The following is a 27012-nucleotide window of genomic DNA, read 5'->3' on the forward strand; positions in this document are numbered from 1 at the left end:
GGTGTCAGGCTGCAAGAAAGCCCAGAGGATTGTCTGACCTCTTTAACTCCCTGCCGCTGCAGGGAGGGCAGGAGAAGCAGGCGCCGAGTCCAAACCCAGGAAAGGGGGATTTATATTTTTTAATTTTTTTTTGGTTGGAGGTCGAGGGCCAGCTGCGTGCTGGACGCTGCCTGCCAGGGCAGGAGCTCTGGAGGTCGCAGCATGAACACAGAAGAAATTCTCTCTTCCAGCGAGGAGCCACCAGGCCCACGCTGGCACAGGACGGTCGTGCCCAAGGCCCAGGAGCTGGTAAGGCACTTGAAATGACTACAAGCCATGAGGCAATCTGCTGCCACCCTCCTTCCCCTCCCTGCCTTCCCCCCGGGCGCTTTGCAGGTTAACCTAGAGAGCAGGAGAGCTGGCGGCCCCGGCTCGAGCTGTCGGCGTGTCGTGGGGGGCGCTGGGCCACGGTCACTGGTGGAATTTCTTGCCGGGGTTGTTGGCGTAGTCCAGCAGCAGCTGGCAGGGGGTGAACTGGCTGCCGTAGACGGCCTCGTACTTCCGCAGCTTGTCCACCAGCTGCTTGGCTCCATAGGAGTCCACGTACCTGAAGGGACCTGCCGGGGACAAAGGGACAGGTGGGTGATGAGGGAGGGAGGGGCACGAGGTGCCTGGAAGGGTGAGAGCAGGGGTTTGGCTCAGCCGGGGGAGAAGCCCCGTCTCTCGGCCGGGCAGCGCAGGGCCCTGCTCCCCGCCTGTCTGCTGGGGGCACGCTGGGGCACAGATAGGCTGGGCTGCTGCCTTAGTCTGAGCTTGCCTGGAGGCACCACCTCCTCCCCAAGAGCCCGCTGGTACCCCACGGCTGTGACCCGAACCTCAGCTCAGGGTTTGCCCACGGCCACCCAGCCAGGTTGCCAAGAGTCCAGGAGAGCTTTGCCCACGCTCTTGGCTAGTCCCTCACCCTGAAAAGCGCCGTGCCTGGGGCTGAGGTTATCAGCTCAGCTTATCTGCACGGGGCTGGGCACAGCAGCGTCCCTGAGCTCCACTTCTCTGTGTGCAGCACAAAGCTGGGTTTCTCCAAAGTGCTGCCACCAAGTAGCAGTGGCCACAGGTGAGAGAAAAAAAAGAACGTGTTTTTTCACCGACCGCCGTACGGCTGCGCACCAAGCAAGCCAGGGATTTCTTAAAATTGTAGGAGCTTTTCCAAGTCCATCCCACCTACGCCCCCACGATTATCAGGCATGGTAAAAGCTCTTTGAAGTTCTCGGGGGAAGTGCTGATGAGGCTGGGGCCAGCACGGCTCCGTCTTCTTGTTCAAACCCGAGGACCCAGCCCAAGGGTTGAGTCCCCTGAGCCCCGCCAGCTGCAGCTCTGCAGAACGCCCGAGGGACTCCCCAGGGTGCTGGTGGAAACGTCTCCCAGCAGCTCTGGGGCTCCCTGCCACCTCCCCCGGGGGTTGGGAACGCTGGAGCAACCTCACCAGCTCCAGCTTTAAGGGGGAGATGGATGCTCAGGCTTGTCAGACGGCAGCTTAAACCTGGCCTTAACAGCTGAGTCGCCTCTGGGGGCTGGATCCCACTAGTCAAGCTCAGTCCCATCCTTTGGATCCAAGCTGTGCAGCCAGCCCAAAGCCCAGCCTAACCTCTTACCTCCCAGGCACGGCGGGAAGCCCAAGCCGAACACAGCACCGATATCTCCCTCCACGGGGCTGCTGAGGATCCCCTCCTGCAGGCACATGGCTGCCTCGTTCACAAACCTGGTCACCAAGCGCATCTGGATGTCCTCATCAGTGCAGCTGCAAGGAAACAGTCTGTAAGGGCTGCGCAGGATGGAGGAGCACGTGAAGCCGGCACAGACTGTGGGCAGAGCCAGGCCAGGGAGAGAATGATTCCTCACTGAGCCTGTCCCTCTCCGCCTGAGGATAAAGACCAAATTCTGTGACGTGTCCTGGAGCAGGCATGTAAGAACGGCAAAGGCTCAATAACTGCTCCAGGAGACATTTCAGTGCTAGCTCTGTGACCGGGGGGGTCACACAGCAGGGCCTGCACCAACCTACCTGCCCTGGTGAGGCCCCCCCCAGGGAACTGTTCTGCAAAGGTGCCCAAGAAATGCTGATAAATTCGAGGGTGCCCTGCTCACGCTTGCACAGGCTCTCCAGAGACATGTAGACTGGCTCTGAGGAAGGATTTCTGTGCAGAAGGGGCTGTTGGGCGTTGGAATGGGCTGCCCAGGGCAGGGGGGAGTCCCCGGGATCCCTGGAGGGGTTGAAGAGTCGGGCTGAGCCAGCGCTGAGGGATCTGGGGGAGTTGGGAACGGTCAGGGGGAGGCTCATGGTTGGGCTGGGGGAGCTGCAAGGGCTTTTCCAACCCAGATGGTTCTGGGATTCTGTAACCTGCCCCTCGCCACGGCTGGGAACAGCCAAATGCTGCCTGGAGTGACTCTTGTGCTCAGCACTGCCCCGTGGCAGAGGAGCTGGGCAGGGGCGAGAGCCAGCCCACGAGGCAGCTACTTACACTTCAGGCTTGGCTGGCAGTTTGAACCGCGCCAAGATCTCATCCGTGCCAGAATTCACACTCCTGTTCTTCACGCCCTCCTGGTAAATGTAAAAGCCTTTCCCTGCCTTGCGACCTGCCAAGGACAAAAAGAGACAAGTCACACCCTGCGGCGCGTCCTGTTCGCTTGTGACACCTTCGCTTCGGATTTTCTCCTTCTCCTGCTTTCGCACCAGGGTGAGAGCTGGGACACAGCTCCTGCCACGAGGGCGCAGACATCATTTTTCCTCGGCCTGAGCCTCTAAAGCTCAGCTCAGGCCTTGTTTCACTTGAGCACATTTCTTTCCAGCCACTTGCTCCTCAGTTCCTGAAGCAGCTGGGGAGGTTTCACGGAGGGGCCACAAGGGAGTTCAGGAGATCTTGGCTGCCTTTGCTCCGGGCAGCATCTCTGCCTGCTGCTGCCGTTTCTGCATGGGAAGGTCTGGCCACAGTCCAAGGTCAACCCAGGGTGCAGAGCTGTCCTCTGACTGCCCTCACCCCCGGCAGGAGAGGCTGATGGCTGGCAGTGCTTTTCCTTGAGCAAAGGGGAAACGGGGTGGATTAGGGCAGCCCAGTGTCTCACCTAAGAAACCTTTTTCAACCATGAGCTTGAACAGCTCGACGCTGCCTCCTCCGAATCGCTCGCCAAAGGCCTTGCCGAGGTCCTCGGCCACGTGTGTGGCCACATCCACCCCCACCTCGTCGATCAGTGTGGCAGCACCCACAGGGAAGCCGAAGGCTGTTGAGATGGCATCTATTTTCTTGGGGTCAGTGCCCTCCTGCAGGAAGAGAAGGGGAAGCAGTGTTATCTCTGGGTTGAGGGGCCCAGAAGACCAGCATGGGGGCAGAAAGCTCTCACTCATCCGGGGCCACGGGGCCGTCACCAGCCCCCTTAGACCTCTGGTTACGGATGGGAGTGGCAGAACCATGCCTGCACCGCTCCTGACTACCCCCCAGTGCCGTGTGGGGAGGAAAGAGCCTCATCCCTTCCTGTGCCAGGTCTCCCCAGCTCGGCCAAGAGATGTGGGGACAACCACGAGCACCGGGGTTGGTTCCCCACCTCCCTTCTCGGCCAGGGCTGGGCGCAGCCTGAGCGGGGGCGCGGAGAAGCTGAGCGCACACGACTGTTCGGCAGCCAACGGGACACACACCTGGAGAACTCGGACCACTTCTGCCAGCATTGGGCCCAGGCACCGCGTGGTGTAGAAGCCAGGCCCGTCCTAGGGAAGAGTGGAGAGCAGGAGGGCAGGTGAGCACAAACTGCTGGAACATGGCCCTGCTCAGCAGCAAGGGCCTTTCACCGCCCCGGCTGCAGCTCGGGTGCTGACATGCAGAGCAGACACAAACCCCACTGCTAATGCTACAGAACCCCAGAACCATCCGGGCTGGAAAAGCCCTTGCAGCTCCTCCAGCCCAACCATGACCCTCCCCCTGACCGTTCCCAACTCCCCCAGATCCCTCAGCGCTGGCTCAGCCCGACTCTTCAACCCCTCCAGGGATCCCGGGGACTCCCCCCTGCCCTGGGCAGCCCATTCCAACGCCCAACAGCCCCTTCTGCACAGAAATCCTTCCTCAGAGCCAGCCTGACCCTGCCCTGGGCAGCTTGAGGCCATTCCCTCGGGGCCTGGCGCTGGGGCCTTGGCTCCAGAGACTCATCCCCCCTCTCTGCCCCCTCCTGGCAGGGAGTTGCAGAGGGCCAGGAGGTCTCCCCTCAGCCTCCTCTGCTCCAGACTGAACCCCCCCAGTTCCCCCAGCCGCTCCCCAGCAGACCTGTGCTCCAGACCCTGCCCCAGCTCCGTTGCCCTTCTCTGGCCACGCTCGAGTCATTCAATGGCCTTTTTGGGGTGAGGGGCCAGTCTATCAACTGCTAGAATACTTTTTTTTTCCTGTGGGGCTCAGCAGCGTTTGAAGACTTCCATGAATTTACCCCCTGGAAATCCCCAGCAGAATGTTTTTATTTGAAATAGTGCCTGGAGGTCCCAAGCAGGCTGTGGAACCCCGCCTTGCTTCACCAAGCCCAGCGGGCTGACCAGGGAAAGGGTGCTCAGCACAAGTGAAACAGGCATCAACCGGTTGTTTTACCTCTGACAGCGCTCACAAAATCAGGAAGCAACAGATTAGCTGCAAAGTGCCATTCAGTGACGCGGGGATGAAGGTTAGAGAATCTCCACTGGCTTTCAGAGATGCCCAGAGCACTTTCTGAGAAGCCAGTGTTCCCAGCACCCCAGGAGAGACCTGCTCAGCGTCGCTGGCAGCCTCATGCGTTGGTGAAAAGACCAACCCCCAAAACCACACTCAAACTGCCCTGAGCCAACCAGATGAACCTCCCACACAGCTCAAACAGCATCACTGGTGCTTCCAACCATGGAGCACGAGACCGGCTCCGTTTGGAGGGTGCGTGTTCAACAGCAGCACCAGCCTAACCCCCCACCCAAAGCCCGAGGCTCTGTTGCCTCCTCTGACAGAGCACAGTGGTTTGTTCTAAACTCCTGCTTTGCTGGGCTCAGTCTTGTCCATTTTCTTGGTACAGCTCTTCCCCTACACTTGTGTCTGTATTTCTGTCCCCCCTTACACACCCCCAGATCCTTCTGGATCTTAAATCCAGAAAGAGGAAGGTCACTGCTCATTGACCCTCTGTCCTGGCAGCCAGGCAGCAGAGGTGTGAGAGTCCTGCCCAGGCTCTGCTCCCTCTCAGATGCCCCCAGCCTCCTGGCAGCTGTGGAGCAGCACTGCCAGCTCCTCAGATAGCCCCTGCGCCTCACAGCCTTCCGTGGCCGCTCAAAAAGGACACCCGAGGGGTCACTTCTCACCCCCTTCTAACCTCCATTTTTACCTCTCATGGCAGTAGCTAATGCCAGTGTACTCACAGCCACGTTCCAGCCCCCTCTCAGTGCACAAACCTGCCCTTTTGTTTATAGTCCCAGCCTGGTTTTGTGCTGCGTTCCCTCACCTTTACCACGATGACAACCTTGCCCTGTTTGAGGCCAACAGCGACAGCGGAAGCAGCCGTGTCCTGGGATGTTTTGTCTGTGGTGATGATTTCCAGCAGCTGCATTCTGTCAACAGGGGAGAAGTAGTGCATCCCGATCACCTAGGCAGAAGAAAAAGCTCAGGGTTAAGCCAGACTTTGGCTCTGCAGGTACCATCTGAGCTGGCAGAGCAGCCACCCGCCCCAGCAGTGCTTCTGGACTTTGAGAGTGGCACAGCAGCCACAGGGACAGACACTGAGCACAGTCCCCGTGTTCTGCTTGTGAATATTTTGGTTTGGGTTTTTTTTTTCTGTGTTTTTTTGGTGATGAAGGGAATCTAAGGACAAGGCACCATGTTTCCAGGAGCTCATTAGAGAGGTTAAGTGCAGTCTTCCTCTGGGAACAGCATCTAAGGGGAGATGATCTGGCTGTGTGCCTCACTATCTGAACACAATCATGTAATCAGCATGTCACCTTCCCGCCTGCTGGAAGCTACACTTGGCACTGAGATGTTTAAGCTAGAGGCATCCTGCAGGAGAGTTGCAGACTGCAAAACTACTCATAGAAAATACACTAATTAGTTAACCCATTTCCTATTAGTTTGCCCATAAAGAGCCGTAACACCGGCAATTTAGGCAGCAAGAGGGTGTTATTTGCAAGTCTGAACAAATAAAGACTCAGTTTGCATTTCAGATGCAACTCAGGTCTGACAGCAAACCAGGAAGAGGCTCATGAAGGTCACAGGAACCTCCAACAGCCGGGACACGCATCGTTACTCTGTGGACTTGAGAATAATTCAGCTGGAAGGGTCCTACAATGATCATTTAGCCCAACTCTGCAGATGTCCCCAGAACTTCTGCAGGAAGACAAGCAGCAGAAGCAATGCTCTGCCCTGGGCAGGCTTGAGACCCTTGTAGGAGTTCAGGGAACCAGCTGAGGGTGCCTTTGCTTCTGCGTTTGTGTAACAGTTTCCAACTGAGCCTTAGAGCTTCCCCCTCCCTCTGCCCGAGCTGTTCCTGCCTTCCCATCCCACCTGTCCGAGAGAGGGAGACGGGATTATCTCCCAGAGGAACTGCTCGCTCCTCCCTGCATTTTTTGCAGCCCCGAGGAGGCCAAGCCGAGTCCTCAAACGAGGGGGAAGAGTTTCCCCCTTTTTCTGCCAAGGCCACCCTAGGGTGAGGCTTAGCCCCGGGGAGGTGGCTCTGCCTGCTCACGCAGCCCCTCGCACCACTTCAGGCGGTCTGGCCTCCCGCTGCCGCTCCCCGAAGGCCGCGGGTCTCCGGCAGGGCCCGTGCCAGCCCGGCCAGCCTCGAGGGATGGAGGAGGCCTCTGCTCCAAACCTCTGCCACAACCTACACTGCACTCCGTGTCCTGTTCACAAGGATCGTTTGGAGCCAGAGGGAAAACCCCGTCACCCCCTCAGGAGCCGATCCCTGACCAAGGCTTCACGTTTCAGCACGTGCGAGTTCAGCTTCCAGCCCCCAACTTTTCTCCCCTTTTCGCTGTGAGGTCAGTGCCTTCTCCCCGAGAAGACATTTTCCCACCATGGCAAGTCACTCCTATGCCCCTAGTCTGTTTATCAAAATGACTTAAGTCTTCCGGGCTGGAATTCTCTCTACTTGAGTCCTCCCACAGCTTCTCTGCCTGCAAGTGCACCAACATTTCCCCAAGTGCACTCTCCCCCCTCCACACCTCTCCAGCGTCACGCTGGGGGTGAGGCCACCTTCAGCCCCTTCCTGCGGGTCCCAGCACCACAAGCTCTTTGTTTCAAGCCCACACTGGGGGCAGAGAACGAGCGGTTTTGCGTTCTGAGGAGGAAGCAGAAGATCCCAGCACTCACCTACGGCCAGGTTTTGCCACAAACAGGCAGCTCAGCGCAGAGCAGAACCCTAACAGGCACATGGCACTGGGCACTCACCTTCTCTGGCCTCTTGCTAACGGCCGCGATTTGGCTGATGGGGAGGGCAGATGTGTTACTGGCGAAGACACAGTGAGCAGGGATCACCTGTGGCAGAGGGCAGAAGAGAAACTGTAAACGCACTGGCTCCAGAGTCAGACCCACAGCGTGATGTGTAGAGCCCTGAGAGAACAGGACCAGCACCTGGTAGCACTGACAAACAAAGCAAACCCTTCTCTGTCAGGACAGACGTGTTAGAAACTAATTCTGAAGCAGCAGCCCAAGTCAGACAGATGTGACTTGCCCTGAGCTCTCCCCAGGTCTGCAACATTAGCCTCAGAGCCCCCGTGTTGCTGCCAGGCTACTGCAACCACGTTAGACACCACGGGAGGGACTTCGTAAAGCTGCACAGAGCAGCTCCTTTACTATTTCTATTTCCTCAAGGATGCTCTTGAACAGAAAAGGGGCAGTGGCAGCGAGCTGGACATAAAGGACTAAGTTGTGGAGACACCAAAGGACGTTACTGTCGTATCAGTGCACTCAGAGAAACGACAGGTTTTCTGGAGCGGTTCCCAGGAGTCGGGGAATATCAGAACTGCCCCATTCAGCTAAGAAGTACTGACTCCTTACTGAGAAGTGAATATCCTCAGTGAGCAGAAGGCTGCCCTTCACGTGCCGACGGAAATAACTTGCACCAAGCACCAAATTGCAGCACAAAGGGGATGTGACAAACCCAGCGGGGCAGGACACCCTGAGCCTGCACCGTACCGGGGCCACATCTAGCACGAGCTGCTCTGAAGGGATACTTACAGCTTCCACTTCCTTCAGCACTCTGTGCTTGATGTTAATGTCCTCGAACACAGCCTCGATCACCATGTCTGCCTTCTCAAAGCCCTTGTAGTCCAGCTGGCCCGTGAGGTTGCTGAGAATGGAGTCCCTCTCAAACGACGTCAGACTCTTCTTCTTCACCTTGCTGTTCAGCCTAGGGAAGGACAGTTCTGTCACAGCGCCCGGGCAGGCCTGCCCAGGCTGCTGAGGTGCACCCCAACACCAAGGGCATCGCTCCCCGCCTCCCTCCCGGAGCCGGGACCCAAGGAATCTCCAATCCCAGCCCCTCCTTCCACCTGGGAAAAGGAGAGCCATGCTCACACGACTCAGCTGCTGCGTTAGGGCTGAAGGGCAATCGCTGATGTTCCTGGCGATGCATGGCTGAGCTCTGTCACTTCTGAGCCAGGAGGACAGGGGAAAGACATTTTCAGAAGTCTGACCTGACGCTGCCTTGACGTGGCCAAACTTTAGGCAGCCAGGATTACTCCCTGCCCCTTAGCTCTATAAGCTACTGCTAAACCTAAAAGCTAAAACAATCATCCGTTAGGTCATCGACCTACCTAAGGAGCTAAGGCTGAATACACCGGGCCTATTTCGTAGCAATATCCCCACACACTGCACAGGGCAGCCTCAAAAGAGGTTGTCACATCAGATGGTAGAAGACCCCAAAGGAACAGAGGGGTCAGGGGTTCCTGACTGTTTGAAAGCAGAGCAGTGTTTTGACTAAAGGCAGCCCCATCCCATCCTGAGCGAACTCCTTTTGACTGACATACCCCTTGAAGACCTGCTGCTGGCCTCTGTCCAAGCCTTGCTGCGCCGTGTCCTTCAGAATGGTCTTGAGTCCCTTGTCCACAGAAACCTGGGCGATCCCAGCTCCCATGAGCCCTGCTCCCAGCACGGCCAGAGTCCTGCACAGAAAAGGGCATATTTCAGAGCTGGAAATAGCTTCATTTCCATTGCTGCTGTCAGACTCGCACAGCTCCTGTTCACCCAGGCACTATTCTTAATGAGAAACAGCAATTTGGAGTTCTTTGGCAAGATTTCACTTATGGGTGAGACCTCCAGGACTGCAAAGGATGAGCCTTCTGGAGCCTGGAAATCTCTCTGCTCTGCTCCACTGTTTTCTGGGACCCAGCCACTCGGTCCCAAGAGTTTTTTAGAAGAGGGCCTCCAACTGCTCCTTCAGGCATCCCACTTACTTGACCTCTCGCTGCGGCGTTCCAAACTTGTTCTTCTTGCAGTACACCTGCCCGCGGTAAAGTCCAAGCAGCGCCTTGGACTCCTTTGTCACTGCAAGCTGGCCAAAGTTCTGGAAAAAAGGGAAGAGGGAAGCTGAAAGTTTTGCATTTAGCAGCTGTCTCACCTCCAGCACGCACGTATCAAAGCCCACAGCCCCCCGTGTCGCTGCACAGAGCAGTAACCTGGTTAGAAAAGGAAGAACGGACAGGGCATGTGTACCCCCTGCCTGGAGGCACCTCCTGTGCTAAGCACAGCCCGTCTGCACTGCTGCCTCCCATACAGGCTGCCAGAAAGCACGAGGAAACTGCTTATTCCATGTTCTTTCCCCAAACAATGTAATTTAAAGCATCTGAAAGGGGCTTTACAGCAGGGCTGTATTTCACTGACATGGGACCCTTTTTCCCCTGCGTGCATCCTGCACTAGCTGGGGCCGTTGCCCCAGGGGCTTCAGAATTTAAGAAAAATCTTTAAACAGGCTAATTCTCGCTGACAGCAGTAGCCTGATGCTATTTTCGGAGGACAGCCAACAAAATCTAAGGCCCACATAACCTCCCAGCACTCAGCATGAAACAGGAAAGTAGTCAGGAAGACAGAAGACAGCATAAGGTGACTGAAAACTGATGTCTGAGCCAAGGCAGCTAAGGAAAGCCACTAATGCAATGTAGTTTAGAGCAGGCTGGATCTTCCTTCACCGCTGTCCTGTGAGTTAGAGGCTCGTTAAAATATCAAAAACACAAAGCCTGGAAGAGAATCTGCAAGTCTCCTACCCTAGGGGAAAGAGGGAGGCATTAAACATGACACTGACACTGATTATTCTTTAGAGGGTTCTGGGAAGATCTCCATCCTGCTGCTATTCTCAGGAAAAAAAAAAACATTCATTCTTTTCTGTAAGGAACAGAGTATCCCAAGCCTTTTATTCAGCACCAGACCAAACGTGGGTGGAATGCATAAGCAGAACGGAGGGGGTATACCCAGGAGGTCACTGTGGAGGTAGCAGGCAGAGAGCTACATCTCAGACCAGGAGCTCGTCGCCAGAGTGAACAAAAGGAGCTACTAAGCGCGGCCGGAAAGATTGTGGGACGTGACAGAGCAGTGTGAGGAGCTGGGGAAAGTCAGAGCAAGTACAGCAGGGGACGGCTGGATTTCACCAGCGGTTAAGGGGCGGCGATGTGCGAGATGACCCACAAGCAGAGATGATCAGATGGGAGTGTTGTGGGGCTTCTGGGGAGCCCTGCAGAGCCAGCAGGGCCCAGGCAACCACAGCAGGGACGCTGCGCACGGAACTACCTCTTCAGTATCAGAAATAACAAATTTGAGTGCAGATGTAGCAAAACTGGGATCAGTGAGGAAAAACTCGTTAGGGGCAGGTTGTTTATTAAGGCAGAGTCAAGATGGCTGAGGCTGAATGAGCACAGCAAGACAAAGACTCTGTGTGTGGGGAAGAAGCGTCATGCTGCTGGCGAGGACGCCTGCCTGCTCACGCCCTGGGCCTGCCCGCCACTGCCCATCCTGCCTCCATTTTAAACTCTGTTCCTATTTTCCTCGAGTGTGTCACTAGCAAACCTCAAGCAGGACTGGGTGGCAGTTAGGACGTGAGATCCATGTGCCAGGAGCTGGTCGGACTGGGCCCCGTGGCCAACCAATGACAGATGAAACATCTACAGCCAGTTACTAAAGGGCGCGTGCGGGCACGTGTGTGCACACGGGCACTTATTGCTGCACGTGAACTTCAACCCTGGTCAGCCAACAGCAGGAACAGCATCAATCACCAGTTTGTGTTCCTGTGGGTGTCACCAGGAAAGGCACCGCGCTGGCTGCGCAGCCAGCTGTGTGTGTACTCTGTGAACACACGTGTGTGCTTGTCCCACACCTCTGCGGTATCTGCTCAGCCTACCTGGACCTACGAAGGGAAAAGCAGCGAGAAGAACGAGAGCTGAAGTCTCCCACGTCTTAAAATGCAAGGCTTGACTACCCTTAACAGTCGGTGTTGGCGCTAAACTCAACTGATGTGTCAGGAAACTAAAGAACTGAAGGGAAAGGGAGAATGAAAGAGGCTGGCTTCACAGAACCACCCAACAGCTGAGGCTGGAAGAGACCTGTGGAAATTGTCTTCAGTTTGGGGCCCCTCACCCCAAAAAGGCCATTGAATGACTCGAGCGTGGCCAGAGAAGGGCAACGGAGCTGGGGCAGGGTCTGGAGCACAGGTCTGCTGGGGAGTGGCTGGGGGAACTGGGGGGGTTCAGTCTGGAGCAGAGGAGGCTGAGGGGAGACCTCCTGGCCCTCTGCAACTCCCTGCCAGGAGGGGGCAGAGAGGGGGGATGAGTCTCTGGAGCCAAGGCCCCAGCGCCAGGCCCCGAGGGAATGGCCTCAAGCTGCCCAGGGCAGGGTCAGGCTGGCTCTGAGGAAGGATTTCTGTGCAGAAGGGGCTGTTGGGCGTTGGAATGGGCTGCCCAGGGCAGGGGGGAGTCCCCGGGATCCCTGGAGGGGTTGAAGAGTCGGGCTGAGCCAGCGCTGAGGGATCTGGGGGAGTTGGGAAGGGTCAGGGGGAGGGTCATGGTTGGGCTGGGGGAGCTGCAAGGGCTTTTCCAACCCAGATGGTTCCGGGATTCTTTACCACTTCCCACCAGGTATTTGCACACCTTGGTAAGATCTCCCCAAGCCCTTCTCCTCTCCAGGCCCAGGTCTCCAGCCTCTCCCACCATGTCACACGCTCCAGGCCTTTCATCAGTCTCGTGGCCCTCCATGGGGCAAACTCCAGCCAGCTGGCCCCAGCCTGGACCAGTGCACGGGGTTATTCCTCCCCAGAGGCAGCCCCTGGCACTCCCCTTTGCTGAACCTCAGGGGGTTCCTGTCTGCCCAGTTCTCCAGTGTGTTGAGGTAACCCTGAGTGGCCAGTAGTAGCCAGTACGCTGACTGGAGTGGCTACTAAATAGGCAAGTTCAACTAAGGGATAAGGAGAGAAAAGTCCTGTTCTGGGTGAGAAACTACTGAAAAACATCCACCAAATTTTCGGAAGTACCCAAATTATCAATGGGTGAAAAAGGACCAATGCAAAGTACCTGGACTAGAAAAAGGGACAAACAGCAAAACAAGAGTAAACTGGGAATCAACACCCTGAACAAAGATATTGGTGACAGAGTAAACAGAACAAAGGTAAAAATGAAAGTTAATTCTTTGAAAAAATGATTTATTTGCACCAAATTGCCTGGAAACACTGATGAGACTGACAGCACTATACCCACACCTCGAGGTTCTCTGTCCCGTGTGACAATCAGAAAAAACAAACAGCGCCCAGACAGAGAAATCAAAGTCCTGTTATGTGAAACCTGGATCAGTGAACTCTGTCTGGTTACTTCCCACTCAAAAAGATAACACAGACGGGAAGGAGAAAAGGCACAAACTGTTTTCACAGGTGAAGAACCGTGACACAGTTCTGTTGTTTAAGGGAGACCTTTTTCACGGCCCCGCTGCCAGAAGGGGCCGGGAGCAGACACCATTCTGAGCAGCCTGTGGCAAATGCTATCCTTTGTGCGTGGTCAAACACAAATCCTCCCCCACCTTTTATAGAATTTACCGCTCGCTACCGGGGATCTAATCTCCTTACCTGAGATTCAGCGAGGTATCCAGCGTCACGCCCCTGATCAAGACCAGCCTTTACAGTCTAGTCAAAGAAGAACAATAAAGATAACGTCGCTGTTACGTCGCGTCTGCCGACATCTCCGCGTTAACGAGACTCCTGGTTTAGCTGCACCTCCTGTTTTCACAAGTGAGCCCTCCCCATCATTCAAGGCACACTTCAGGCTCTCTGCTCAGAGCAGAGCTACCGATCACCCTGTCCTCCTAGCACAGAACAGCTACGATGGCAGGGAGTTCTCCACCAGGTTGATTTTTACACATACCCTGCTGTTTCAGGAATTGTTTTTGGTAGGACTGTGCTCTTGTAATGCCACTGCTCTCAGAGTCAGAGGGGGGCATTCACAGGTTTTACAGAAGTCTTGGCAACAACTTTGTGAAAAATCATTTTAAAATAAGGATTCAACCACAGACAGCGGCCGTAAGTAATACAATGCCTGTACAACTCAGGGGACTAACCCTAATATTGTGTGGTTAGTGCTCCAAACCCAGCAATTTATATTTTCCTGGCTTCAAACACATTCACCCAACTCTAAAAACTATATAGGAAACCTGGAAAAACTGCAGCTGAAAGCTTCATGGGCAAAGCATTGCAGCTAAGCCTTTCCTTGGCTGGCATTCTTGCTCTCCCCCTTACTGGTACCAGTACCATATAAACTGGTGATGGTATTCTGGGAGTTACTCTGAATGTTACTGGGCTTGCTCGACACACCAGAGCCAGCACTCATCAGGACTGATCTCCTGGGAAGATCAGGCTGTATGGTTGGGCTCAGAGCAAGGAACCACCTTCCCTCTGTCTGCTGCTGTAGTATCCCACAGATCCAGGGCAGTTTTTGGGGAGTTACCTCAATGATCTTTAGCGGAGCAGGGTAGAGACCTTTGGTTTGCTTCCGAACTTTGTTCTCCACCGTCTTGTAGACTTGCTGCCTCACAAACGGAACAGCCATAGCGTAGTCTGTCAGCTCTGCAAGATGGGACAAAACAGGTCTCAGCGCAGCGTGACAGGCACCATCAGCCTTTCAGTGATTAACCTGAAAGTTAACGAGCGGGCGTCGCGCATCCGCAACAGAAACATGCACCTGAAGCGCAGCCGCAGGTGGCACGGTCTGCCCCGAAGGGTTTCTTTGGCTCCTTCCACAGAAAAGTCTCATTTAGGGTTAAAGGACCCTCCTAACGCAACGGGTGAGGGGCTGAGCTCTGGGGAGCAGAACTCGCACAGAGATGTTGTTGTTTCTGGGCTCTGAGGGCTCCGTGGAAGAGGATGAGCGCAGAGCGCACCCACGTGCCTCCTCCCGCTTGACTACACGAGCCTGGTACAGAATTTGCTACTAAGACTGGGGACGTGCAGTCCTCTGGAGGTAGGAGCTGCTCTGGCCCCAGGGCCTGGCTCCCTGCTAGTACACTCCAGCAGCCACCTCGTGCAGCTCTGGCAACGCCACCTGAACAGCAGATCCGCAGAGAAATGTTTTCTCTACCAACCCACCCAGTTCAAGAGGGAATTACAGCGTGAAGTAACTTTGCTTTGGAAATGGAATTAAGCAGGAGCATGAACACATCCCTGAGAAGCAGAGCTGGATAATACTCCCTACAGTCCTTGGGGATTTGACCACGCTGCCCACACTTACTCTGCATTAGCCCTTTCGATCTTTTGGCAGACACAGTCTTGTTGGCTAGTCCCCTGGCAAAGTTAATGGCCACCTCCTCCAAGTACTCAATTGTCCGTGCTTCTGGACTCTTCACACCTGGCCCTGTGAATAAAAAAAATGTGTTGAAATGCAGCAGAAATTATCACTTGGGGATAGCAATGTGGAGGAGCAAGGATGAGACAGCAACTTGATGTTCCTCTGAATTGCTACCACTTTATTCCCCCCCTCAGTTTGACTTTTCTTGATTATGAACGATGATGGAACGGCTCGACGGGCAACTACATGAAAGCCCCCAGGCATTCAATAGCCACAGCATTACACAGAAATGCCAAAAAGCCAGCTCACAACGTCTGCAGACAGCAGTATGCCACAAACATCAATGCTACCTTCAGAGCCACCTAAGCGCTTTGGTTGGAAGGGGACACGGGAGGCCATCTGGTCTGACCCGCTGCTCAAAGCAGGGCCGAGTTCAAAGTTAAATCCAGCTCTGGAATTAGACTGAGTTGCTCAGAGACACAGAACAATCACAGAATGGGTTGGGTGGGATGGGATCTTAAAAATCATTTAGTTCCACGCCCCTGCCCTGGGCAGGGCCACCTTCCACCAGCCCGGGTTGCCCAAAGCCCCGTCCAACCTGGCCTTGAGCCCTTCCAGGGAGGGGGCAGCCACAGCTTCTCTGGGCAGCCTGTGCCAGGGCCTCACCCCCCTCACAGGGAACAATTTCTGCCTCAGATCTCATCTAAATCTCCCCTCTGTCAGTTTAAAACCGTTACCCCTCGTCCTACCCCCTCGATAAAGTCCCTCCCCAGCTTTCCTGTATCCCCTCTAAGTACTGGAAGTACTTAAGTCCTTTAAGGCCGCTCTAAAGCCTCCTTTATAAAGCACGTTCTGCCAGTCTCTGAACACCTCCAAGGACAGAGGCTGCCATCACCTCTCTGGACCCTGTCCCAGTGCCTGACCATCTCATTGCAAGTTGTGCTTTTTTATCCCTCAACCTTTTACTTTGCATAACTGAAAAAAAGAAAAATCAAAAAAAAAATCTGTATCTCAACAGAACTTCAGTGCTCTGCCTCCCCTCCCTCTTGTGGCACCTCTCCTTTCCCACAGGGCACCGTGATCTGCACAACGAAGATGTACCAACACTGTTGCTACTAAACATACAAAGTGCTGCGTCCCTGAAAATGATCTCAACCTTTGATCTCAGGTGCAGGAACTCTCTCCCTGGCTTCACCTAGTGCCCCCGGCAGTAACACCCCGCCAGGCTCCGGGTGCCACCATCCTCTGCGCTAACTTACAGCTGGCCCACAAATAATGAAGCAAGCCACCACAAAACGAGTTTTAGCAATCACTTTGAGGGTGGGTTGCACAGTTGCTGAGCGCAGGACTTGTATCATCAGCAGGGGAGGATAGAGTACAGGGCGGTTGTGTAAAGTTGCTGGAGGCAAATACAATGAGTCATTAATGACAGAGCAATGCCCGGCGATTCCATCCTGCACAGGGCCACCGTAAGGAGCCTTGGGCTGCCTCTGAACTAGCAGAACAAACCTGATGAGGTTAAAACTTAAGAGTCCCTACAGCTGGATAACCTCGTTAACCTTCCCTATAAACTGCTCCAACCACACCCAGATGCTGCATAGAGTTCTCAGAGCTAAGAAAGCACCACAGCAGACAACTACTCCCCGACACGGAAGGCAGCTGAAGAATAAAACCAGAACAGAAACCCTCTCCTCTTTCACTTCCCACAACTCTCACCCTCCACCAAAAGCTGAGGTTGTTCAACTTTAAAGTTTCATCTCACAAAGACTCGAGAGTGTCTACCCAGCAGATCCCAAATGCTGCTGCCTGCTGGAGGCTCTCAGTAAGCAGCAAATAAAAGCACACGTACGTTTGGACCAGATCATGAAGCTCGCTGCTAGGAAGTCTCACTCATGCTCTGGCAGTATGTCCGAGCCATTCTAGAGGAAAACAGTCCAAACAAAACACCCTATTTCATTTTACATTTGGGATTTCTGAGCTCAAACCTTACCAGCTTCCAAATTATCTTCCCACCATTTCATGGCAACATGTCTGAGACCTTCAGCCTTAGTGACCTGATGTCAAAGAATCCCAGAACCATCCGGGCTGGAAAAGCCCTTGCAGCTCCCCCAGCCCAACCGTGACCCTCCCCCTGACCGTTCCCAACTCCCCCAGATCCCTCAGCGCTGGCTCAGCCCGACTCTTCAACCCCTCCAGGGATCCCGGGGACTCCCCCCTGCCCTGGGCAGCCCATTCCAACGCCCAACAGCCCCTTCTGCACAGAAATCCTTCCTCAGAGCCAGCCTGACCCTGCCCTGGGCAGCTTGAGGCCATTCCCTCGGGGCCTGGTGCTTAGAGCTGGGCACCACAGTACACAGATGGAGAGAATTCTGTAGAATCCCGAGTGAAGGACAACTGATTGCACCCCATGAGATTGCCTCCTTATTCATGCCATCTCTCTCCTTCAAAGCTTTCTACAACCAGTTCAAGCATCTCCCCAATTAAAGCTGCTTTCCCCGTCACTGAGAATGAAAATGAAACTGCTCAGCAGAACCGGCTGGCACGGCGGCTATCTGCCTGAGCAAGGGATGCCTCTAACGTGTGCATGTCATTTGGGTTTTGTGCCTATCTGATCTGAGCCAGGATTCCAAACAGCTCTCTGGATGTTCAGCTTTCCTTTAAGCAAACCAGTGTCATCGTTGGGATAAAAAGCCACATTTGCTGGGTCTCAAAAGATGATTCACATTTAAACAAGTAAAGTTTACTCAGCCGATTTCACCTCAGGCCTGGGTACCACTGATCGGTTTTGTAAGAAAAATTACAGCTAAGGACACCTCATCCAGCTGAACGCTGGCACGCGAGACAGAACGGACACAGGGCCTTCCCCTGCATTTCTCAGGGTAGGCAGCAGCACCATTTCTTTTTGTTTATTTTCTTCAAATTCAGGAGTTCAGGGCCACCAGGCTGTGCTCTGCCTGAGGAAGCCAAGCTCAGGGTGCTCAGACCTTTCTGAGGAGGCTGTGGAGGGTTTGCCCCTCCTTTAGTCACCTTCCAAGAAAGCCACCCTAGTGAAGGAATAGCAGAAGCAAGAAACTATCACTAGCCTGCTCAGCACTTGGAAATATGCAGTTTGCAAGGAATTTCTCCATCCAGCTGAAAGTCAGTTGGCAATTCAGAGCACCTAAGCCCCGGGGGTTGGCTTCTTCTCAAGATCTTGTCACAGAGATTAACATCTGCAGGCTGCATAAATGCAGACATCGGTCATCTATTCTCCTTTCATTATGGGTTGCAATCTCTGCCTCTGACACGATAAATGAGGAATGCAGGTTCTTATCTGCGTAATTAGCTGATGCAAGAGCCAGCAGGCTGCCCTCTGCGCTAACCTTTCCCTACTCACTGCACTTTAGCAGGAGCCCGACGTTTCAAGGTCCCCGTGCACATGCTTTTGAGGTGGGGACAGAGACGGCGCTGCAGAGCGCCGTAAGGACTTTGCAGCCCACGTGCTTTGCCCCTGCTAGCCTGCATCAACGGCTTCTCCCCCCATTTCAGCGGGGCGGAGAGGTTAACTGACAGGCAGCAGATCTGAGAGGCATCACGTCTGACCTAGTGGATCCACCAGCTGGTCAACCAGACCCATTTTCTTCGCTCTGTCAGCACGGATGTTCCTCCCGGTCAGCATTACATCAAAGGCAGCAGGAAGTCCCACCTGGAAGGGCAGAAAGGGGCTTTCAGAACAGGAGCACGCCACGCAGCAGAAGGGGCTGTCACGTGAAGTTTTCCCTCTTACTTACCATCTTAGGTAGCCTCTGAGTACCCCCCGCCCCTGGCAGGAGACCCAGTAACACTTCAGGTGTTGCCAAGACTGTTTTCTTCTCCTTTGTTGCTATTCTGTAGTGGCAGGCAATGGCAAGCTTAAAAAAAGGAAGAGAAAACTAAAGGTTTCCCTGTGAAAGACCACACGTGCTTGTAAGAAGAGGCGACTTCTCCTCTTAGAAGCTGAGAAATCAGTATGCAACTGAAGAGACTCCATTCCTAAAGGATTGTCACTAAAACTTTGCTCCATGGAGTATCAGTGTCTTTCAGTTTACAAAATCCTAGATGGAGATTATGGAAGCAGATACTGCTGAAACGAGGGAGCAGAGTACGCAGGCCAGGGCAGAGCCTGCCAGGTCCCCCACACTCATCCCTCTCACAGCCACCTTTTAAAGAACAGAAGTTGCTGGGATACGCGACTCACTTCATCTGAAAAGCAGCAATTTCCAGCCCAGACTCTGCCAGCAGCATTTATGCCTGCCAGAAACGGGCAGTTTTCCCTGGGATGCTCTCATCTAAATATTAGCCTGGCCCACACAGGTTCGTATTGGATTAGCTCTCTTTCAAAGGAAGCAGAAAAATTAGCCTATAGCACAACCAGGCCACTAACTTGTCACAAACTCATCTGAATGGATGCAATGAACTCAGTCAGGTCTCAAATCCCTCTTCTCCCAGTAAGCAGCCCTGCAGGCATCGCCTGGATGGTTTAGGGAACCAGCGTTATCAGCCCCAGAATCGTTCAGTACCTCCAGTCCTCCTCCCAGGCAGGACCCACTGATGGCAGCAACTACGGGCTTTGGAGACTGCTCAATTTTTTCAAGCATCTTCTGTCCTTCCTGAGAGAGCTGAGACACTTCCTGTGAAGTCTTGCAGGCTTCAATCATGCTGCAGCGAGGCAGAGAGGCTGATCAGAATTGGAAAAGCACTGAGAGAACAGCAGTGAAATGAGAGCACTTCAACGAGTTTGTGCCTTTTTTTCCCACAAAGCTCCAGTGAGTGACAGACAGGCAAGAGCTATTTAGTCCCCCAGTCTTAGATTAACAGACAACACGGGAAGACTACTAAATTCAGTGGGTTAAGTCACTGCACGCTGACACTGGGCTGCACCCGCAGGCAGTGAAAGAGTTTCCTTGTGTCAGAGCTTTGAAAGCCTTTAGGGGAGAGCAGGAAGGAGTTGTAGGAAGCCTCAAAGCACTTGCCAGGAAGGGTGGAGGGGAGAGCCCAGGAGCAGTTTTTGGAGGAGCAGATGGCCAGTGCTCTGACGTTGCACTCGGCCAATTAAAGACTCCCTGTGCCAATTAATCTCAGGGAGGCTGGCAGCGTGTGCCAGGCAGGGCCAATTCAGGAGGCCTGTAGTGTTGAGACCAGCAGACACCTCTCAAATGCAGGCGGTCCCTTTGCCAGCTCTAGCTCCGGCCTCCTTCCCACCACAACACACATCAAGCCTCTGCTCCTGAATAAAGCCCGTTGAAAAGGTAACGAGGTTAGGAAGGGTCTATTTGTAATTTGACTTCTCTCCTCCGAGCTTTCTGGCTTTTAATGTCTTTAAACAACTACTCTGTCCTGCCCGATGTCAGGACTAGGAGGCAGTGGTGCTCCAGGTTCCAGTGAGAGCACTCACACGGGTCGTTCCACACCCTGTGAAAGTCACCCACTGCCTGGGAGGCCACTCAGATGCGCCGCGTGGCAAGGTGCCAAGTCCTGCCTAATCAAGGGGCCACGCGGCAGCCTGCCAGGCACTCAAACCCAGCTTAAACGAAGTCCTGCATGTAAATGATCTGCTCTTGCTGCGGCCCAGACCAAAGGACAATGCTTATCCCGCAGCCAGGATGAGTTTTCTTGGCTGCACCCCAGCACGCAGGAAGGAGTGACCAGGCGCTCCAGCCAAACGGGGTTTAACCACTCGCCACGTTCCTCTTTGTCAAGCTCCTGACTTCACTGGAGCGAGTGTGCAGGGTTTTCATTCCCAGCCTCTGCCTCGCCCCTGGGGAGATGTCAGGGACAAACTGCTCGGACTTCACAGCCCGCTGGCCCCGGATGCTGGAGAAAGCTCCAGCTGTGTCACTTCTTAAGCCCCCGTACTTACTCGAGATCTGCTCCAGCAATGAAAGAGCCTGGCTTTGAAGAGATGAGGACGGCGCTTTTGACAGCTTCATTGGCCCAGATCTCATTCATGATGTCAGTAAACTCTGAGCTCAGTTGCTTGGACAGGGTGTTCACCTGAAAGCACCAAATAAGCACCATAAACCAGGAGCCCAGGAGACAGGAGAGTTTAACCTCTGATTAGGCCTGGACTCAAATCATCAATCATCAGAAAAAATGCACAGAAGACAAAATGACAACAAAAAGCCAAAGCCAACGGTAGGTCTGAACGGATTTTTCCAAGCCAATAGGAGCACCAGCTCTCCAGCCTTTTAAGATCTGCCTTCTGGAAAAAAAACAAAAACAGGACTAGACCATCCAGGAATCTGCCCAACAGCCTGACCACTGCTTGGCGCAATTTTAACGCTTTTGGGGCGCTCAAATGAAGCCCAGATTTGCTATAAAATTTAGTTCATCCTGTGTCATAACACAGTGAGAAAAAAAAAACCTCCAAGATGAAACCCTGCAATAGGTCATTAAGTAATCTGTTATTAATAACTTACTCAACATCACCAACAGTGCGTTTGTGATCCCAAACACAGATTTTTATGAGTCTCTAAGCAGTTTTTTTCCATATAACGGGCACTCTCATTAACTGTCTTGAATCCAAGAACTCAGTAAAATTTAGCAGTATTTTGTGCCAGTGAGAGAGACAAGTTCGCTTAGTACACACAAAATATTTCCACGAGGGATTCACAGAATCACTCAGGCTGGAAAAGCCCCTCGGGATCAGCGAGTCCAACCCTCAGCCCGACTCTACAAAGTTCTCCCCTACCCCACATCCCCCACAGCTCATCCCAACGGCCCTGAAACCCCCCCAGGGATGGGGACTGCCCCCTCCCTGGGCAGCCTGTGCCACTCTCGGACCACTCTTGCTGGGAAACATTTTCTCCTCCTGCCCAGCCTGAGCCTCCCCTGGGGCAGTTTCCAGCCGTTCCCTCTTGTCCTGTCCCTGATCCCCTGGGAGCAGAGCCCAGCCCCAGCCTCTCTGCAATGTCCTGTCAGGAGCTGCAGAGAGGGATGAGGGCTCCCCTCAGCCTCCTCCTCCTCACACTGAACACTCCCAGCTCCTGCCCTGCCTCCTCACAGGATTGATTCTCCAGCCCTTCCCCAGCCTCGTTGCCCTCCTCTGCCCTCGCTCCAGCCCCTCCAGATCTCTCTGGGATTGAGGTGCCCAAACCTGGACACAACCTCCAGGTGTGGCCTCACCAGTGCCGAGCACAGGGGGACTGTCACCTCCCTGCTCCTGCTGCTCACACCAGTTCCAATCCAAGCCAGGAGGCCGTTGGCTTTCTTGGCCCCCGGGCACGCTGCTGGCTCCTGTTCAGCTGCCTGTCAGTGAGAACCCCCAGACCCTTCTCTTCCATTTTCAGATGTCTCATTAAACGCCCAAATGCTCATTTTCCTATTTTTACTTTGCTCGCAACTTTGACAAGCTGCAGGTTAGGGAAGTTCTTAGTCCTAAATTAGCCTTTTCGATGCCTTCTCTGTACAGCTGCTTTTCTTGCCACTGCCACTGATACTCCACTTAACCACAGCCAGCTAAAACAGTACCTTGGAATTTGGCGTGTTGAAGCGTACAACGGCAACATCTCCTTTGATATCACAGCTAACATGGGTTCTAGCTGGAAACAAACAAAAATGTGTCATCAGCTTGTGCTCAGGGGATTTAAAGACAGAAAATGAACCCAAACAGAAAAGTTTTACACTTACTCTGAAGAGTGGTGGAGGTGGAGATGTTACGGCAGGCATAACCTAAAGAAAAGATGTTGTAGATGTTAAAGGAATTGTCAGTAGTCTCATCTTAACTGTCCTTTATTAATGCATCCTCCCATCCCATCTGCTGAGCACAGCGTTTTGGAAAATCCTGACTATGAGCCAATTCCTTCTCTTAGGCTCAACCTGAGCAACCACCAGAGTTCAGCAGATGCCACACTTGAAGTGACCTTCACAGCACAGATTCCACACCGCAGCTTCCAACAGCAGCAATGCCAAACTGAGAGCAGAAAAAAAAAAAAAAAGTCAAAGCTTTCTTCCCAAATTGCTGACAAGAGACAAAGCAGGTGGCACACGGGGGTGTTTTGCTTTCATCACGCAGAGTTCAACACTTCTGCACGCGCTAAACCAGAGACCTCGCTGCACTTGAGAGTGTTTCAAGCCTGCGAGTTAACTTCTCCACAAATCAAACGCCACCACCCCAGAATATTTCTGCAAAAACACACTCTTGTGCCAGCAAAAGGTGCCACCCCAAGTACTGCTGCACAGATCTCAGGGTATACAACTGGTGAGCCACAGAAAAAAGCACACAAAATATTTATTCTCACCTCCACCTGTCAACAAAATATTCGAACCATCTCTACTTACTACGTGTGGAAGCACCTAGACAAACTTGTTTCAAAGCACTCATAAAACTCAATACCACGGCGTGAACAAGTTCTGTCTACAAGTGAAATGCCACTTTTCTGACTCGTAAACCCCAGATCTCCTTCTTCTGCTGAGAAGTTGTACTTGTATGGTCTCTCAGCACAAGAAGGAATCTCGGCTCTATTCAAGCGACCTTGATCTTGACCGAGAGGCTCCTCTAATGCAGGGCTAGGCTGAATCCTGGCCAAAGCTGCTTTATGTCTGAAATCTAGTAAAAGTGTTACTTCTGCAGCACTGTGTGCACATCTACCAACTGGAACACAGTGGCTTAGCTGGGGGAGGTTTACTGCTCAGCGCCAGCAAAAAGTTCAGGAATGAAACATTCCCATTCCCGGCAGCAAGAAGGCAGAAAACCCAATACGAGCTTAAAACCTTGGCCTACACCTCACGGAGAGGTGCCTCCCCTCCCCACAGCCCCGTGACCTGGGCTGAGGGCTGGAGCTCTGCTGCACTTTGGCCCCCTTTCCACTTTGTCTCTGGTGCTGGCAGCAGGGACTGACCTTTGCTCTCCATTCCCCAACACGGTGCGGTGGAAATTCAGTGTCAGTCTGTCCTGGCACACAGGTTTGTGTGTCCCTGTGTCCGTCATGTGCCCGCAGCATCATTTTATAAACAAAGAGTGAACTGGTTTCCACTGCAAAGCTACTTTAAGGTATTTTTTGACTAGGACAATACCCAGATTGTGCATGCCGTAGCCAGCATTAATTTCCCTACACTTGCTGTGCGCTAAAGTCAGCTATTGCTGAAAGTAAGCACCAACACTCATTTCCCACAAAACTGAGCGTGGTCTGACAACAGTTTCTCTGCTGACAGATCCTCCTGAGCAGACTACGATGCACTTCTAACGGTGGTATTTTAAGTCAGTAAAAGCCACACTACTTTAAAAGGGCGGCAAGGCCTGAACTATCTTACTGAATTCACTCACTTCCACCCTGTATCGCCGCACACGGCACAGCAGGAAGGAGAATCAGCCCAAAGAAAGCTCAGCTGCAAGGCAAGCGATGGTGTTTTCCTTCCACACCCTCAGTCAGGCGCCCGCCAAGGCTGGGATGTGGGAAGGTCTGCAGCACATCTCTCTAATCGGGAGCAAGGCACTGGCAGTGTCGTCAAAACTATATCGTGTGCAAAACACACACTGTCAAAAATAAAAAGGGAATGGATTAGTTAACTTTTTGTGTGGTCTAACATGCCTTCCTCCTTCGTATCAGTTTCCAAACAGACTGCTTCCATGAAAACCTTAAACCTCGAATTCCGTTTTGCCTTTCAGTTCTAGCAAAACAGAAGATAGGAAGTAGGAAAAAAAAAAAAAAAAAAAGATCAAGGGCACGACTGAACAAGTCTCACTACATTTTAATATAAACTGTTTTGGGAAAGCTGCTGTCATTAGAGTAACAGCTGCTTAATATTTGAGTGAGGTTTCTTGAGTCTGACAGTATTTTATTTTAGAGCCCAAAATACTTGTGGAAAACGTGTAAAACTAAAAGCACATTGACTCAGTCACAGCCACAGCACATCTGCTTTAGGAATCGATTCATTCAGCGGCACGATGGTAACTTGCCAAGACTGGAGCCAGAAAATTCCTCCTTCAAACTGCTGAAGGAAGCAGCAGCAGGCCAGATGTACGCTTCCAGCGCTTCCCTAACGTCCACTCTAGAATTAAAAGCTTCAAATATTGATTCCGTTTTAACTACTTCGCTCCAATTAAAAGATTGTCTAGAGACGGGGAAACCAACACTTCAGACAGTTGCTGTCAGGCCTTTGCTGAGAACTTTGGATGCAGCAGAGAACGGAAAAATCCCAGCTGGGATCTGGATTTTTCCCACTTTCTCTTTTATTTCCTCGGGTGCTCCCCTCTCCAGCACTTCCCCTTCTCACCCTTCCACTCACCCAGACACACCACGCCACTCGAAGTGGGATCAGCATCCATCGGTTCTGGGGAAAAGCCTGCCGTCAGTCCTGGCCCAAGCCAAGCTCCGGCAGCGTGAATCCCCTGAAGCTCCAGACAACAACCGCCCAACGCTTTCAGCCTGTACCTGCGAGCTGGGAAACTACTGCCCAGCTGAGCTGTGCTGTCCCCTCTGGGAACTGCCCAGGGCGCGGGGCTCAGCAGGTACAGCCCGTTCTCGAGCTCACGCTGTCCTCTGTCTGCTTGCTGCCTTCTGCAGGCTTTTTGGCCCGCCCTGGCGAGGTTTGCATCCAGTTTAACAAATGCTTTGTTAAGGCTATTAATTATCTTGAGTGACAGCGGCCCGCATGGCAGCTCCAGGACTGTTTGCCAGGAAGAATTTTGCCAGTTATAAGAAAAAATCTGGCCAACGGCAGCCTGAGCGCTCGCTGGAGTCACCACGGGTCCGCTCGCTGCGGATCGCAGCACCCTGCTCACGGACAGACGCGCTCCAACACCGCACATAACATGGGGGTTAGATTTAAACAAAATGCTGCTGGATTTCAGGTCAACATCGACACTTCAGCCCTCCCAGGGGCAGGCGGTGACTCCTTGCTTTGGTAGCTCTGCAAGGAAGCACCACCACGACCCAGCGCTGCAGAGAGGCAGAAGAGTGCCAAGGACCTGCCTCCAGTGGGGGGGGGGGGGGGGGGGGGCAGATCACAAAGCAAAATGCCTGTATACGGAAATAAAAACAAATCCTGGGGCACCTGGAGATGCCAACAGGCCTGGGGTGTCCTCCCCATCCACGCAGGGACACAGGGACACCCCCTTCCCACCTGAGTGCCTGGAGGACAGCCCCAGGATCCAGACAGGCAAGGACATGGGGACATCCTGCCCCCCTCAAGGGACATGCACAGGTGAGGACACAAGGACACTCTCTCCCTGTGGATCAGCTCAAGTGAGGAGGGTGTGTGTCCCCCAGGGCAGGGTCACAGGGACACCCCAGAACCCTACACAGATTCCCAAAACGTACCCATCAAGGACACAGGGAGCAGGCACACGAAGGCCAGCCTTAGCCCCGGGGACTGGCGTGGGAGCATGTCCCCCGTGGGGGGGGACACACCCAGCCCCTTCCTCACGCTGTGGCCCACCCAGGACACAGAGACACGGACCCCTGCCCTGGGAGGGCGAAGTATCGAGGGGGGGTTGTTGGGGGGATCCCCTTAAGCGATACACACGCCGTGGGGACAACACCCTCGCATGGGACACACACGCGGGGACACCTCGGCGGTGGCGGCCCCCTCCCCACCCAGCGGACACGCACACCGGGAACACCCCCCGCCACGGCCCCCGCGCTCACACCCGAGGCCGCACCGCCCGGCGACCCCCTCCAGGACACGCTGCCCTCCGCCCACCCCCGGCAACCCCCTCAGGCGTGGGCACAGCGCCCGCTGCCCCTCACAGCACCCCCCCAGGGACACCCCGTGTGCGTGCGCGTGTCCCCCGGTGCCACCCTCACGCGTGGGCACAGCACCCGGGACACGCTCACGCCAGGACCCCCCCCCCCGCGCCGAGACACCGCGCCCGCTCACCCCCCCGGCGCCAGAAGCAACCCCGGAGGCTGCGGCTCACCGGCGGGGGGCGGGCGGCGGGCCGGGCTGCACTTGGCGGCGGCCGTGAGGCGCCTCAGGCTGCCGATCGCGCGCACCGCGGCCGCCATCTTTGCTGCGCGCGAGGTCGAATGAGGGAGAGGCCGCCTGGGGCCTTGGCCGCTTCATCCCCGCCCCCCCCGCGGCTGCCCGCGGCGCTGCCTGTTCGCTCCGTCGCCGCCGGCTCCCTCCTCCCTCCGTTTCTTCTCCGTTCACCGCGAGGTCTCGAATGTTGCTGATCCACAGCGGGCGGGAACGGCGGGAGGGAGGGAGAGCGCGGGCTGAGGGCTGCGGGACGGGCGGCGTCCCTCAGGCGGGCGGCGGGCAGGCCTGGGGGGGGCGGCAGCGGGGTCCTTCCT

The 27012-nt window shown here is 54.3% G+C and overlaps 1 protein-coding gene across 2 annotated transcripts; it reads right to left on the reverse strand.

The window, feature by feature from the left end:
- Nucleotides 1–101: 101 nt before the first annotated feature.
- Nucleotides 102–26756, reverse strand: HADHA (hydroxyacyl-CoA dehydrogenase trifunctional multienzyme complex subunit alpha). 2 transcript variants are annotated; one of them, XM_074895303.1, is made up of 20 exons: nucleotides 26637–26756; nucleotides 22406–22447; nucleotides 22247–22317; nucleotides 20637–20770; nucleotides 19297–19435; nucleotides 18529–18648; nucleotides 18341–18443; nucleotides 14702–14824; nucleotides 13922–14040; nucleotides 13048–13104; nucleotides 9404–9513; nucleotides 8978–9112; nucleotides 8187–8358; nucleotides 7398–7484; nucleotides 5461–5601; nucleotides 3662–3730; nucleotides 3094–3289; nucleotides 2493–2607; nucleotides 1629–1774; nucleotides 102–596 (listed from the first exon to the last, which is right to left on the reverse strand). In XM_074895303.1, exons 1-20 carry the CDS (start codon nucleotides 26722–26724, stop codon nucleotides 451–453), a joined length of 2313 nt encoding a protein of 770 aa, XP_074751404.1. In that variant the 5' UTR covers nucleotides 26725–26756; the 3' UTR covers nucleotides 102–450. The 2 variants fall into 2 exon arrangements, with proteins under 2 accessions (XP_074751404.1, XP_074751407.1); XM_074895306.1 differs by lacking the exon at nucleotides 26637–26756 and adding an exon at nucleotides 25004–25169.
- Between the last annotated feature and the right edge of the window lie 256 nt (nucleotides 26757–27012).

This window comes from Athene noctua, chromosome 1 (genome assembly GCF_965140245.1).
Source record: "Athene noctua chromosome 1, bAthNoc1.hap1.1, whole genome shotgun sequence".
Taxonomy (NCBI): domain Eukaryota; kingdom Metazoa; phylum Chordata; class Aves; order Strigiformes; family Strigidae; genus Athene; species Athene noctua.

Bases quoted from the DNA above. Each gene is read 5' to 3' on its own strand.
- HADHA (XM_074895303.1), bottom strand. From the start codon at position 26,724: ATGGCGGCCGCGGTGCGCGCGATCGGCAGCCTGAGGCGCCTCACGGCC. The intron at 22,448-26,636 runs GTGAGCCGCAGC...TCTTTTCTTTAG, and splicing joins CCGCCGCCCGCCCCCCGCCG to GTTATGCCTGCCGTAACATC. The intron at 7,485-8,186 runs GTAAGTATCCCT...CCTCTGCCACAG, and splicing joins TGCTGAAGGAAGTGGAAGCT to GTGATCCCTGCTCACTGTGT.